Source organism: Neoarius graeffei, chromosome 3 (assembly GCF_027579695.1).
Source record: "Neoarius graeffei isolate fNeoGra1 chromosome 3, fNeoGra1.pri, whole genome shotgun sequence".
NCBI classification, from domain to species: Eukaryota; Metazoa; Chordata; class Actinopteri; order Siluriformes; family Ariidae; genus Neoarius; species Neoarius graeffei.
Window position 1 is genome coordinate 9,992,989 of NC_083571.1, and position 14,970 is coordinate 10,007,958.

The window sequence follows — 14,970 nt, forward strand, 5'->3', positions numbered from 1 at the left end:
TATCTGTAGCTGCTTATCCTGTTCTACAGGGTCACAGGCAAGCTGGAGCCTATCCCAGCTGACTATGGGCGAGAGGCGGGGTACACCCTGGACAAGTCGCCAGGTTATCGCAGGGCGGCAGAAAATATACAACAAAATAAAAATGTAAGAACTTACAATTAAAACAAATACATACTACATAAGATGAAAGACCATTTAAATGGGTTCTATAGTCAACATTAATGTACTTAATACATACCTGATCTCCAGGTTCAAACAGTGGATTACAACAAAGTTACATAACATTTTTGTTAGATTTTTGCCAGATTTCGTTAGTGTCTCTTGATCATCTCACTTTTTGGGCGGCACGGTGGTGTAGTGGTTAGCACTGTCACCTCACAGCAAGAAGGTCTTAGGTTCGAGCCCAGTGGCCGACGAGAGCCTTTTTGTGTGGAGTTTGCATGTTCTCCCCGTGTCTGTGTGGGTTTCCTCCGGGTGCTCCGGTTTCCCCCACAGTTCAAAGACATGCAGTTAGGTTAATGTGGGGCAGCCTTGGGCTGAAGTGCCTTTGAGCAAGGTACTTAACCCCTAACTGCTCCCCAGGCGCTGTAGTGTAGCTGCCCACTGCTCTGGGTGTACGTGTGTGTGTGTGCGTGTGTTCACTGCTTCAGATGGGTTAAATGCAGAGGATGCATCTCACTGTGCTTGACGTGTGCATGTATCAAATAAAGGTTTCTTCTTCTTTAGGGTGTTTTCACACTTGGTCCCTTTCAGCCATCTAACCGAACTCAGATCGATGACTCAGCATTTTTTGCGCATATGTGAACACTCCAACCGTACCCAGACCCCTTTAAAGCGAACCGAACTGAGACCACCTCAGGAGGTGGTCTCAGTACGGTTCGCTAAAAATCAACGGTACGGTTCGCCTAATCTGTGCATTGTGAACAAAAAGCGCACCGGGTTCACTTCGCCTTTTTCACTGTAGTTTAACCTTCTTCGTTTGCCGTAGTTGGTCACGTGACTGTAGCAGGGAAACTCAACTTCCTTTTGGAACTTACCACAGCCGCTTTACAGTTCTCTGAACTTACTGACTGATGAGTCGGCCACAATAATAACTATATATATATATATATATATATATATATATATATATATATATATATATATATATATATATAAATTTATTTTCCTTAATCCGCACTATTTTGATCAAAGAATACAGCAGGGCAAGCATGGCAGCAGACATTTTGATTCAAGAGAAAATTACCCAGAATTCCGTGCACTGGGGGTCTGAGGGCTCTAGAGGACCTGGTGTGAACAGAAAGAGGACTGAGGCCCCATCAAAGCTTAACTGGACCAGAAAGAGAACACAGTCTTCTTTGTAATAAATTCACAGTGTGAACACAAAAAGAACTGAGTTCTTTTTCTGTTGGTCCACTTTTTGGTCCACTTAAAGAGGACTGAGTCTGGTTCCTTTAAAGGGGACCAGGTGTGAAAACACCCTTAGAGATATTTAGATTTGATTGAGTTGCAGCCAACATGATTGGATCCTGTTGGAATAAAACCAACTACCATGCAACCACCCAAGCTTAGGATCAAACTCCAAACCTTGGAGCTGCTTGGAGCTACATGACTTGGCCAATGTATGAATGAGTCGCATTAATTTAATACTAGTCATAACTGGATTACATTTTGATGTGAATTTAGCAATCTAGCAACATTTTAGGGATCATGCTGGAAGTAAAGGAGCTTGCTGAGATTCTCAGGAACAACAATATCAACAATAATCAAATTGTTACAGTACAATTGGTTCGAGAATATGTAAGTGGAAAGTTCATGGAAGTGCAACTAATAATCCCTAGATAGGTTCCTCATGCAAGATTTCACAACATGCTCTCAGAGTAATAATAAGAAAGGTAAGGCCCTGTCCACACGGCAACGGATTCAGGTGAATCTGATAAAATTGTTTATCGTTTCGGCCTGGCGTCCACACGGCACCGGCGTTTTGGATGCCCCAAAATGAAATCTTTTGAGAACAGGTTCCAGAGTGAAAAAATCTGGCAACAGAGCCATTGCAAAGTCGTCTGGATGAGTAGAACGGATTTGTTTACGATGACGTCACAACCACATGTGCTTCACGCCGGGTAGAAGTGTAACGAACTCGATGCGAGTTGTCAACAAATCCTATAACTTGGTTCATGAAACGCGCTTACAAAATATTTTCACTGTGAATATTTATTGTGTAATGGTGCAAAGTGAGAGAGAGAGAGAGAGAGAGAGAGAGTGAGAGAATAGCCCTTAGGGCAGAGTCAATCCCGCCAGCAAAAATAGGGAAAAAAAAGGAGCGATCTCACCTCTTCAGATGTTGGTTTAAGTCCGACAATACATTCCTCCAAAAGGGCGTAGAAGAACAAAGTAATCCATCAACGTGTAGCATTCAATTTATTCCGGACCATTAAAGAATTCTGGAGGATCTCAGAATGTTGGCGTACTGGCTTCCATCTACCCCCGTTCATTCCTCTTTCCGCGTCTCCATTCAAAAAACGAGCATGTGATTTAAAGGGACTATATCCATAGGATAGGGAGTGAGAAAGTGTGTGCGTGTGACAGTGACAGGGATAGTCACTGTGCGCATGCGCAGTTATGCGCATGCGTCTACTTCTATTGTTCTGGTGTCTCCGATGGGACTGTCTTACAGCGCACGTAGAGGTGTGGCATGTGTATTGCATCGTTTTCAGCAAGCGTTGCATTGCCATATGAACCTGATATTTTACTGATCCGTTGCCCATGTGGACGCGATATTTTAAAAAAAAATCTCGTTGCCATTGTCGTGTGGATGTAGCCTAAGAGAGAAGCCAGCAGTTACTGATAAAGAGTTGCAGGACAACCTGAAAGCAGCAGGAACAACAGTTACAGAGAGAACAATAAGCAATGAACTGCACTCCAATCATCTCTGCTCCTACACTTCACTCAAAGCCCATCTGCTAAAAAAGAAGCACAGATATTTTGGATAAATCAAAACCATTTTGGAACGATATACACTCATCTCCCACTTTATTAGGAACCACCCATTCATCTGCTGTTTTTTGCAGTTTTCTAATCAGCCGATCCCTTGACAGCAGCACAATGCATCAAATCACGCAGATACAAATCAGCCGATCCCTTGACAGCAGCACAATGCATCAAATCACGCAGATACAAATCAGGAGCTTCAGTTAATGTTCACAATGTTCAAACATCAGAATGGGAAAAATTGTGATCTCAAAGTGTGACTTTCTTTCACTGTGGCATGGGTGTTGGTTTGAGCCAGATGGACTGGTTTGAGTATTTCAGAAACTGCTGATCTCCTGGGGTTTTCACACACAACAGTCTCTAGAGTTTACACAGACAGAATGATGCGAAAAACAAAAACATCAAGTTGAGTGAGGGACAGTTCTGTGGGTGGAAACAAATGCCTTGTTGATAAGAGAGATCAGAGGAAAATGTCCAGATTGGGTTGAGCTTTTTTGCCAGGAAGGGTATAGTAACTCATAATCACTTTTTACAACCGTGGTGAGCAGAAAAGCATCTCAGAATGCAACAGTAGAAGAACACACTGGGTTCCACTCCTGCAGCCAAGAATGGGAATCTTAGAATCAAGAACAGGTTCCTATTAAAGTGGCCGGTGAGTGTATTCTGGTAAGATGAAACTAAAATAGCACTCTGGCAATAATGCAGCTCATCATGTTTGGAGAAAGAAAGGCTCTGTGCGTATGATCCGTAGATGTCTCAAAATTGTAACAGCCAATAAGGCTTCACAAATATGTAATAATTATGTTCATTTATGGTCAGAAGTGGACAGTAACGAAGTACATTTACTTGAGTACTGTACTTAAGTACACTTTTTGAGTATCGGTACTTTACTTGAGTATTATTTTTTTGGGAAACTTATGACTTTAACTTCACTACATTTGAAACGCAAATATCATACTTTTCACTCCACTACATTTCTATCAAGGTCCTCATTACTCGTTACTATGAAGCAGCTTTGAAAGTGGATGTTTTTTCTTTTCTTTTTTAAAACGTGATTGGTTTTTCCGCAGGTGACACTGAGACAGCCGATCAGTAATCACTAGGGTCACGTCACGTCCATAGACTGGATAAAATCAAGTTCAGTGATTTCTCAGCAGTATTATTTAACACGATCAGTTGATGGCAGAATGGAAGGAGGCGGTTCTTGTAGAACCCATGTTTCAGTTTTCTAAAAGGATTAAAGATTCGTTTCGTTTTAAATGTTTGCTTTGTTTGCTGAAAACGAACCACATCACGGCCTACAAAAACTCACCGTCCGACCTGCGGAAGCATATTGAGGGATATAAACGTTTTATTCCAAGAGAAAGCTTGCAGTGAAGTTGTCTGTGCTATTAGAGCTAGCGATAACGTTGCAATAGCTGTGCAGTCTGATTAGTCAAATGACTTTCTATGGATTTTCCCACCAAGTTGCTATCGCCTAATGTTAACACATAGCTAGTTAACTTGGACACTGCTAGTTAGCACGTAAAAATGGAGCTACGCTAATATGAATAATGTTAACTTATCTGAAGTCCTTTCAGAAATATGTTTTAGCATAATCTTGCCAAATACAACCCCGATTCCAAAAAAGTTGGGACAAAGTACAAATTGTAAATAAAAACGGAATGCAATGATGTGGAAGTTTCAAAATTCCCTATTTTATTCAGAATAGAACATAGATGACATATCAAATGTTTAAACTGAGAAAATGTATCATTTAAAGAGAAAAATTAGGTGATTTTAAATTTCATGACAATAACACATCTCAAAAAAGTTGGGACAAGGCCATGTTTACCACTGTGAGACATCCCCTTTTCTCTTTACAACAGTCTGTAAACGTCTGGGGACTGAGGAGACAAGTTGCTCAAGTTTAGGGATAGGAATGTTAACCCATTCTTGTCTAATGGAGGATTCTAGTTGCTCAACTGTCTTAGGTCTTTTTTTGTCGTATCATCCGTTTTATGATGCGCCAAATGTTTTCTATGGGTGAAAGATCTGGACTGCAGGCTGGCCAGTTCAGTACCCGGACCCTTCTTCTACGCAGCCATGATGCTGTAATTGATGCAGTATGTGGTTTGGCATTGTCATGTTGGAAAATGCAAGGTCTTCCCTGAAAGAGACGTCGTCTGGATGGGAGCATATGTTGCTCTAGAACCTGGATAGACCTTTCAGCATTGATGGTGTCTTTCCAGATGTGTAAGCTGCCCATGCCACACACACTAATGCAACCCCATACCATCAGAGATGCAGGCTTCTGAACTGAGCGCTGATAACAACTTGGGTCGTCCTTCTCCTCTTTAGTCCGAATGACACGGCGTCCCTGATTTCCATAAAGAACTTCAAATTTTGATTCGTCTGACGTCTGCGCTTCTGGATCATGTTTAGATACGGCTTCTTCTTTGAACTATAGAGTTTTAGCTGGCAACGGCGGATGGCACGGTGAATTGTGTTCACAGATAATGTTCTCTGGAAATATTCCTGAGCCCATTTTGTGATTTCCAATACAGAAGCATGCCTGTATGTGATGCAGTGCCGTCTAAGGGCCTGAAGATCATGGGCACCCAGTATGGTTTTCCGGCCTTGACCCTTACACACAGAGATTCTTCCAGATTCTCTGAATCTTTTGATGATATTATGCACTGGAGATGATGATATGTTCAAACTCTTTGCAATTTTACACTGTCAAACTCCTTTCTGATATTGCTCCACTATTTGTCTGAGCAGAATTAGGGGGATTGGTGATCCTCTTCCCATCTTTACTTCTGAGAGCCGCTGCCACTCCAAGATGCTCTTTTTATACCCGGTCATGTTAATGACCTATTGCCAATTGACCTAATGAGTTGCAATTTGGTCCTCCAGCTGTTCCTTTTTTGTACCTTTAACTTTTCCAGCCTCTTATTGCCCCTGTCCCAACTTTTTTGAGATGTGTTGCTGTCATGAAATTTCAAATGAGCCAATATTTGGCATGAAATTTCAAAATGTCTCACTTTCGACATTTGATATATTGTCTATGTTCTATTGTGAATACAATATCAGTTTTTGAGATTTGTAAATTATTGCATTCCGTTTTTATTTGCAATTTGTACTTTGTCCCAACTTTTTTGGAATCGGGGTTGTAAACAGAATGTAGAAATCTCTCTTTTCTAGTAGCGTTAGCTACCCAATATGATTTTGAGTTTGAAAAGAGTTTGCTAGCTAGCTTAAAGTTAAACCACCATGATGGCACAGCATGCGTTCATTTTGTGAATTCACATTTCTGTCTTTGGTAACGGCATTTGGTTTTGTAAGCGTTGTGGGAATAATACAACGATGCATTGACAGAAAATGTACTTTTAATACTTAAATATTTTTAAAAGCAAGTACTTCAGTACTTTAACTTAAGTAAAAATTTGACTGGACAACTTTCACTTGTATCGGAGTAACATTTGACCAGTGGGATCTGTACTTTGATTTAAGTAATGAAGTTGGGTACTTTGTCCACCTCTGTTTTATGGTGACTTTTTACCTGAGCAATTTATTTAACCTTATCTTTGTTTATGCTTATAAATACATACTTATTTGTTCATATTCATAAAAAAGTCAAAATACATTATGTGTAGGCGGCACGGTGGTGTAGTGGTTAACGCTGTTGCCTCACAGCAAGAAGGTCCGGGTTCGACCCCCGTGGCTGGCGAGGGCCTTTCTGTGTGGAGTTTGCATGTTCTCCCCGTGTCCGCGTGGGTTTCCTCCGGGTGCTCCGGTTTCCCCCACAGTCCAAAGACATGCAGGTTAGGTTCACTGGTGACTCTAAATTGACCGTAGGTGTGAATGGTTGTCTGTGTCTATGTGTCAGCCCTGTGATGACCTGGCGACTTGTCCAGGGTGTACCCCGCCTCTCACCCGTAGTCAGCTGGGATAGGCTCCAGCTTGCCTGCGACCCTGTAGAACAGGATAAAGCGGCTAGAGATAATGAGATGAGATGAGACATTATGTGTATAAGTTTGGAGTGTTTATGCATACTGAAAGTTCAAGATATTAAATAACAAAAAGTCAGAATACTTATTTGCCCTCACTTTACTGTATATTGATACAGCGACACTGAATTATTAAATCGAGGGAAGTAACTTACATTAAAAGAATATATTAAGTAAATAATTTCATGTGATATGAGATGAGATGATATATGATATATGATATTGCCATCATGTGGACACCTGCAAAGGCAGTATGTACATTACATTACATTGATTTGGTCAGACGACATAATTAAGGCATTTTTATGAATAAAAGTGCAGTACATATATATCATAATTACTATATACTTTAATTTTCCGTATTATTTTTAATACATTTTAATATTACTAGGGAAAGCGTTGTTAGAAGAAGAAGCCAAGAAGCCTTTATTTGTCACACGTACACTCAAGCACAGACTTAAGCACACAGTGAAATCTCTGCATTTAATCCATCTGAAACAGTGAACACACACTCGCACACGCAAGTGAGCAATAAGCACACACACATACCCAGAGCAGTGGGCAGCTATGCTACAGCGCCCAGGGAGCAGTTGTGGGTTAGGCACCCTTGCTCCAAGGCACTTCAGCCTAACCTCAGGCTATGGTCGCCCCACTTTAATCTAACTGCATGTCTTTGAACTGTGGGAGAAACTGGAGCACCCGGAGGAACTCCATGCAGACACGGGGAGAACATGCAAACTACACAGAGAAAGGCCAGTGGGCTCGAATCCAGAACCTTCTTGCTGTGAGGCGACAGTGCTAACCATTACATCACTGTGCTGCCTGTTCACACATACCATAGTTTTGGCTTCGGTTAGTGGTAAGTAGAAATCAAAACACAAATGTCTCCAATAATTAGCAGATACTGCATACTAATATCTGAATACTGTTTATAATATTTATAAAAACCATCACAAAAATGTTGCATCCAATTTACCAGTTACATTTAGGCCTGGGAGCCCTGCGATGACCTGGCGACTTGTCCAGGGTGTACCCCGTGTCTTGCCCATAGTCAGCTGGGATAGGCTCCAGCTTGCTTGCGACCCTGTAGGACAGGATAAGCGGCTACAGATGATGGATGGATGGATGGATGGATTTAGGCCTGGGTCCTTTTAGATTTATTCATTTATGTGTTTGAATTTACACTGATCAGCCATAGAATTGGGAACACTGACAGGTGAAGTGAATTTCATTACATTGTACCGCTCTTATACCACACCAGTTGATCATCAGCATCTTACAGAACCAGACACAGTTCTTCTGAAGACGTTGTCACACTTGTGTCTTATTTTTGCATGAAAAACCCAGCAGCCTTCATTCAAAAACTGTTTGAAAATCTAAAATGTTTTTGTACTGACACGATAATGTCTCATCTCATCTCATCATCTCTAGCCGCTTTATCCTTCTACAGGGTCGCAGGCAAGCTGGAGCCTATCCCAGCTGACTATGGGCGAAAGGCGGGGTACACCCTGGACAAGTTGCCAGGTCATCACAGGGCTGACACATAGACACAGACAACCATTCACACTCACATTCACACCTACGGTCAATTTAGAGTCACCAGTTAACCTAACCTGCATGTCTTTGGACTGTGGGGGAAACCGGAGCACCCGGAGGAAACCCACGCGGACACGGGGAGAACATGCAAACTCCGCACAGAAAGGCCCTCGCCGGCCCCGGGGCTCGAACCCAGGACCTTCTTGCTGTGAGGCGACAGCGCTAACCATTACACCACCGTGCCGCCCACACGATAATGTGAAAGTCACAAAATAATAATTAAAAAAGGCTATAGCAAAGTTCGTACTTAAAAAAATGATGCCTGAGACTTTTCTACAGTACTGTATATAAATGAAAAAAGTGTGTTCTGGAGTCTAAAAACATTTCCATTCCATGTTTACCTCCACCAATGTTATTAGAGGAGGTTATGTTTTCAACTCTGTTTGTTTGTGTTTGTTGAACTCAAAAAGTAGTGAACAGATTTTGATGAAATTTGGTGTACAGCTTTAGGATTAGCGGAACTCCTCGAACGTACAAGGCGCACATGGAGTGGAGCCCCATGCTTAAGAGAAATGCCTGATTTTTGATGGCTTGACCATACAATGTCTGTCTGTATGTGGACCACCACAGGGAACCTGACCATAAGTGTAAGGCAACGTATCTCATAACCACTTGACCACCGGACAACGAAATTTGTATCATTATTTACATAAGACAGATGGGTTTTTAATCCAGCACTTATTTTTAATTTGCTTTTTAAAAAAATAACATCGGATTATTTGCTAACACGTTTTACGGAAAATATTCACGACAGCTTCATATAAAGCTAGTTAAAACAGTTTTATTCATCCACTCGCTTGTTGACAGTTTTTGTCATGTAAGGGTGATAGATGGATGTAATTGCAGGAAGAGTTTTACTGAAAACAGGCTAGCAAACAGATCCAAAACAGAAACAGAGGCAGAGTCGAAAAACAGGCAGGGGTTGAGCGAGGCACAGACAGGATATTAGAGGTAATACAATACTCACAGTCCAAAAACACAAACAGGGTCAAAACCAGAAAAGCAATACGAAATACAAGGCTTGGTAACATTAGACGCAGGGTACAGAGTGTATACTTTGCAAAGTCTGTGTTACCGAGAACCTTTATATGTATGTAATGTGATTGCGCTCAAATTGGGAACAGGTGCATGGCAATTAGTCCTCATAGTGCAAACACATGTGAACGTGACAGATGTAACCAGACAACTGTTTGACATCAAGTTTGATATTGGATGGTAACTACGTATATAGTCCTGATGTAAAGTGAAAGCGCTGGTTCACTGCTGTCCACCAGGCACCCAGCAGAGTCGCACCATAATACAGTAAATGTTGTGACTTCGACTTAGACAACCTTTATTGTCATTCAGTATGCAACAAGTGTACACCGAACAAAATTTCATTGCAATTTGGCTCAGCACAAAAATAAATATGAAGTGTATTAAATTAAATTATGCAGCAGCAAAAATATTATAAAGTGCAATGTTATAAAGTGACCTGTGGAATTTGGAATGATCAAGTTATAAATAGAAGCTTAGAGTTTGGGTTTGGAGTTCAGCAGTCTGGTGACCTGGGGGAAAAAGCTGTTACAGAACCTAGTGGTCCTGCACAGAATGCTGCGGAACCTCTTTCCAGAGGCCAGAGGGGAGATCAGTTTATAGTGAGGGTGTGAGGGGTCACTGATGATGTTTCTGGCTTGAGACATGCAACGCCTTGGTGCAATGTCCTGGATGGAGGGAAGAGAAGTCCCAATGATTTTCTCTGCTGTCCTCACCACTCTCCTCACATTTTTCCAGTCAGAGGCACTGCAGCCTCCACACCACACAGAGATGCAGCTGGTTAGAACACTCTCTATGGTGCTTCTGGAGAATGTAGTGAGGATGGGCAGGGGCAGGTGGGCTCTCCTCATCCTATGTAGGAAGTGCAGACGTTGCTGTGTCTTCTTGACCAGTGACGCGGTGTTCACAGACCAGGTGAAGTTGTCTGTGATGTGCACCCCCAGGAATGTGGTGCTATTGAAGAAGAAGAAGAAACCTTTATTTGTCACATGCACACTTCAAACACAGTGAAATTCATCCTCTGCATTTAACCCACCTGAAGCAGTGAACACGCGCGCGCACACACACCTAGAGCAGTGGGCAGCCTAACTGCATGTCTTTGGACTGTGGGGGAAACCAGAGCACCCAGAGGAAACCCACGCAGACACTGGGAGAACATGCAAACTCCACACAGAAAGGCCCTCACCGGCCGCTGGGTTCGAACCTAGAACCTTCATGCTGTGAGGCGACCGTGCTAACCACTACACCACCGTGCCGCCCAAATGCAATCAAGGTGGCAGTTGCTGTTTTGGAGAATGTGGGCATTGATCCCACTACCTCTTACATGCTAAGCAAGCGCTCTACCACTTGAGCTAACTCCCCTATTGACCACTTCCACGGCCGTGTTGTTGAGGAGAAGCGGAGCGTGGCTGGGTTGTTTTTTCCTTAAGTCAACAATGATCTCTTTAGTTTTGTCCACATTCAGGATCAGGTTGTTTTCCCTGTACCAGCCCACCAGCTGCTCCATCTCCTCTCTATAGGCCAGGTTGTTATTGTCCCTGATGAGGCCCACCACTGTTGTGTCATCCGCAAATTTCACAATGTGGTTGCTGGTAGCCCTGGGGACACAGTCGTGTGTCATCAGAGTGAACAGCAGCGGGCTCAGGACACAGCCCTGGGGGGACCCTGTGCTGAGCGTGATGACACTGGAGGTGTTCTGGTTGTTGTTCCTGGCACATGGCATGCGGTGCCAAAGAAAGGAAAAAATATGTATTCGTAACTGCGATGCGTCTCTCGTTATCAGACAGTGCAGCAATTTACTGACAAGAAATTCACGACACGACACAATCCGACAGCTCATACTGTATGCTATAATATTATTATTTGAGGGCGGCACGGTGGTGTAGTGGTTAGCGCTGTCGCCTCACAGCAAGAAGGTCCGGGTTCGAGCCCCGTGGCCGGCGAGGGCCTTTCTGTGCGGAGTTTGCATGTTCTCCCCGTGTCCGCGTGGGTTTCCTCCGGGTGCTCCGGTTTTCCCCACAGTCCAAAGACATGCAGGTTAGGTTAACTGGTGACTCTAAATTGACCGTAGGTGTGAATGTGAGTGTGAATGGTTGTCTGTGTCTATGTGTCAGCCCTGTGATGACCTGGTGACTTGTCCAGGGTGTACCCCGCCTTTCACCCATAGTCAGCTGGGATAGGATCCAGCTTGCCTGCGACCCTGTAGAACAGGATAAAGCGGCTAGAGATAATGAGATGAGATTATTATTTGATTCAGGTTGATTTTGTGCCCTTGTAAATATTTTGCTTGTAAACTCATCAGGAGCTCTGCTTTTAGGCAAGGACTAAATTATATACACACACCTTATATATATATATATATATATATATATATATAATCTCATCTCATTATCTCTAGCCGCTTTATCCTGTTCTACAGGGTCGCAGGCAAGCTGGAGCCTAGCCCAGCTGACTACGGGTGAAAGGCGGGGTACACCCTGGACAAGTCGCCAGGTCATCACAGGGCCGACACATAGACACAGACAACCATTCACACTCACATTCACACCTACGGTCAATTTAGAGTCACCAGTTAACCTAACCTGCATGTCTTTGGACTGTGGGGGAAACCGGAGCACCCGGAGGAAACCCACGCGGACACGGGGAGAACATGCAAACTCTACACAGAAAGGCCCTCGCCGGCCCCAGGGCTCGAACCCGGACCTTCTTGCTGTGAGGCGACAGCGCTAACCACTACACCACCGTGCCGCCCATATATATATATATAATCTTAGGTTCAAATGATTTAATTTTAATGTTGATAATAAAACATATCTTGGTGGAGGTATGAACTCTGCCAAGTGCGTTAACAGTAGTTTAACTTGGCTCTATTTTTTATGGCTATTTTTCTCATTAATTTAAAACAGGGTCTTATTTTTTGATTGTTGGTATCATGTTGGTCTTGCTTTCTTCATTTTCAAAAAAGAATGAAGAGTCAGAGAAATTTAAACAACTTTATAAATGCCAGCTTGTTCATGCTGAGTGAGAGACCGAGGGAAGGAGAGGCGTGAAGCCGGGGATGGTGATGAGAGCCGGGGCAAAGTGGAGGCGAGTTTCGGGTCGATAACTTTATAACGTTAGTCTTTAAGACTGGTGACTTTTTTTTTTCGTGTTTAGATATAAATGTGTCGGGGTTTTCCTTTATCACTGTGCCAATAGTTAGTTACAGGGTTCTGAATTTAATGTTTTATACATTCATGTTGTTTGCATGCAAGCAACATGAATAACTGACTAAACCAAAGCACAAGCCTATGCAGGCTAGTCAGCTGTTATGCTAGGCTAGCTCTAGCTAAGCTAAACTAACTAACTCGATTAACTAGCTTGATATTTACTATATAAAAATAACGTTTTTATTACTCTAAAAACATTTTTATATAGAAAAAAATCCCCAGCTGATTAATAGTTAAATTGCATGGCGAGCTGTGTAGCTTGCTAACCTGTAGACACTTAGCTAGCCTCTGAGCTAGCTAACTTTAAAAAAAAAAAATACTTTTTTTTAAATATTTGGTGAAATAATCAGGTTTTTTTTTTTTGCTGACAGTGCCAAAATGATATCTACGCGGTATGGCTTGAATGTAGCGTGAATAAAGTTATTTTTTGGACGTTTTATTTTTCTAGGCCTGGATGTCATCCTGGGACTTTCCTGCTGTGAATGAACCGAAGAGAAGCTCACGAACGGCGGGTGGAGCGGAGCGGAGCTCCGTGGAACAAAAGGAGTAGCTAAGCTTGGTGTACAAGTAATTATGACCGGTAAGTTTACACTTTTTATAAGTGTTTTTTTTCCCTCCCAGGGACTTATTTACGTTTTAAAAAGCCTTTCGGTAAAGGTGAAGTGGCTCCAAGACATCCAAAAGTACTCAGTTGTCTTTTTAGTTAACAAAACCAGTTTATTTGAGGCTCTTGTGAGCTGTCTGGTAGTTGAGATGTTTGCTTTATTTCATGTTACTTTGGGGGGTTCAAACTTTCTGCAGCTTAACTGGAAAATAAATCAAAAACTGTTTTATGTTTTACAAACATACTTCAAGTCTTCAAACACATAAAACTATGTCTACAATAGTAATTTGGGTATTTATTGGAGTTGTAGAGCTCTTTAGTCTTGGATTTTATCTTGCCAAGGACTTGACCACATTAGGTCCGAGCCACTTCATCCGTCCATCCTGGTGAGAGTGGCGGTGGAGTCCATCCTGGGAACACAGGGCATGAGGTGGGAATATACCCCCTACATGGGACGCCAGTGCGTTCCTGGGCCACACACACTCATTTACATCTACTGGCAGGATAGATAGATAGATAGATAGATAAGGACTTTATTTTCAGAATTACCACGAGCTGGCCTAGTGGTAGGTATGTCTGCATCTCGACCAGAAGATCGCGAGTTCTACTTGCGGTCGGGTCATACCAAACACAATCATAAAAATGGTACCTACTACCGTCTGGCTGCAATACAGATGCGAGTAGAGAAGTCAAACTCTCGCGGTTACCAGAGGACTAGCCCCCCACTGTAACCCTAGCTGTATAGGCGAGAGGCTGAAGGCTATCGAAACGGAGATTGGCGCCGCACCCGTGTACCTCAAAAGAGTACTGGGATAGGAGACTGCCTGGGAAGACTAGATCCTGACGTGAAAGGGACTTTGCCTTATTTTCAGAAGGTTAATAACCAGTTTAGCTCATGCTAATCTCACACCGGGCCCTCAAATTTGGCATAGGTTTTACACCGGATGCCCTTCCTGACATAACCCTCCCAGTGGCTGGGTATTTTTACCTAATCTGCATTTCTTTTAAACCGTGGGGGGGAAACTGGAGCACCCGGAGGAAATCTATACAGACACGGGGAGAACATGCAAACTCCACACAGAAAGGCCCCTTTGGCTACTGGGCTTGAACCCAGAACCTTCTTGCTGTGAGGCGACAGTGATGACCACTGTACCACCATGCCGCCGATTAAAGCACCTAATGCCGTGACCAGCCTACATGAATGCGGCCTGATTTTGGCAAGATTTTGTCGTGGCTGATGAATTTCCAGCATTGGAATATGAACATCAGGAACAACGAGCTGGCCTTGTAGTATGACGTAAACAAAGAACGGAGATGTGGCACCTGGGACGCCTCATTACACTCTGACAAAAAGTCTAGCGTGTCCGAATTTTTTTTGTATTTCCTCGCCAACTCCTACGATGTTAACCATGTAGTTATAATTTGTCGATTTCTTGACCCTCCTCCCCGACGACACGCACGGACGTGAACGATGATTGGTTGGGGTCTCTGATTGACTGATTGTAGTGTTGCCAGTCTCCCAACCAAGCATTAATGGCACTAG

The 14,970-nt window shown here is 42.9% G+C and overlaps 1 protein-coding gene across 2 annotated transcripts in view; it reads left to right on the plus strand.

Annotated features, from left to right (window-relative positions):
- Window positions 1-12,649: 12,649 nt before the first annotated feature.
- The window catches only part of efr3bb (EFR3 homolog Bb (S. cerevisiae)), a 185,458-nt gene continuing 183,137 nt past the window's right edge, over window positions 12,650-14,970 (plus strand). The window contains exons 1-2 of one of the 2 annotated variants that reach the window (XM_060916374.1): window positions 12,650-12,729; window positions 13,272-13,403. In XM_060916374.1, coding sequence (XP_060772357.1) covers window positions 13,397-13,403 — 7 coding nt within the window. In that variant the 5' untranslated portion in view covers window positions 12,650-12,729; window positions 13,272-13,396. The remainder of the gene's footprint in view (window positions 12,730-13,271; window positions 13,404-14,970) is intronic. The other variant, XM_060916373.1, reaches the window with a different exon arrangement.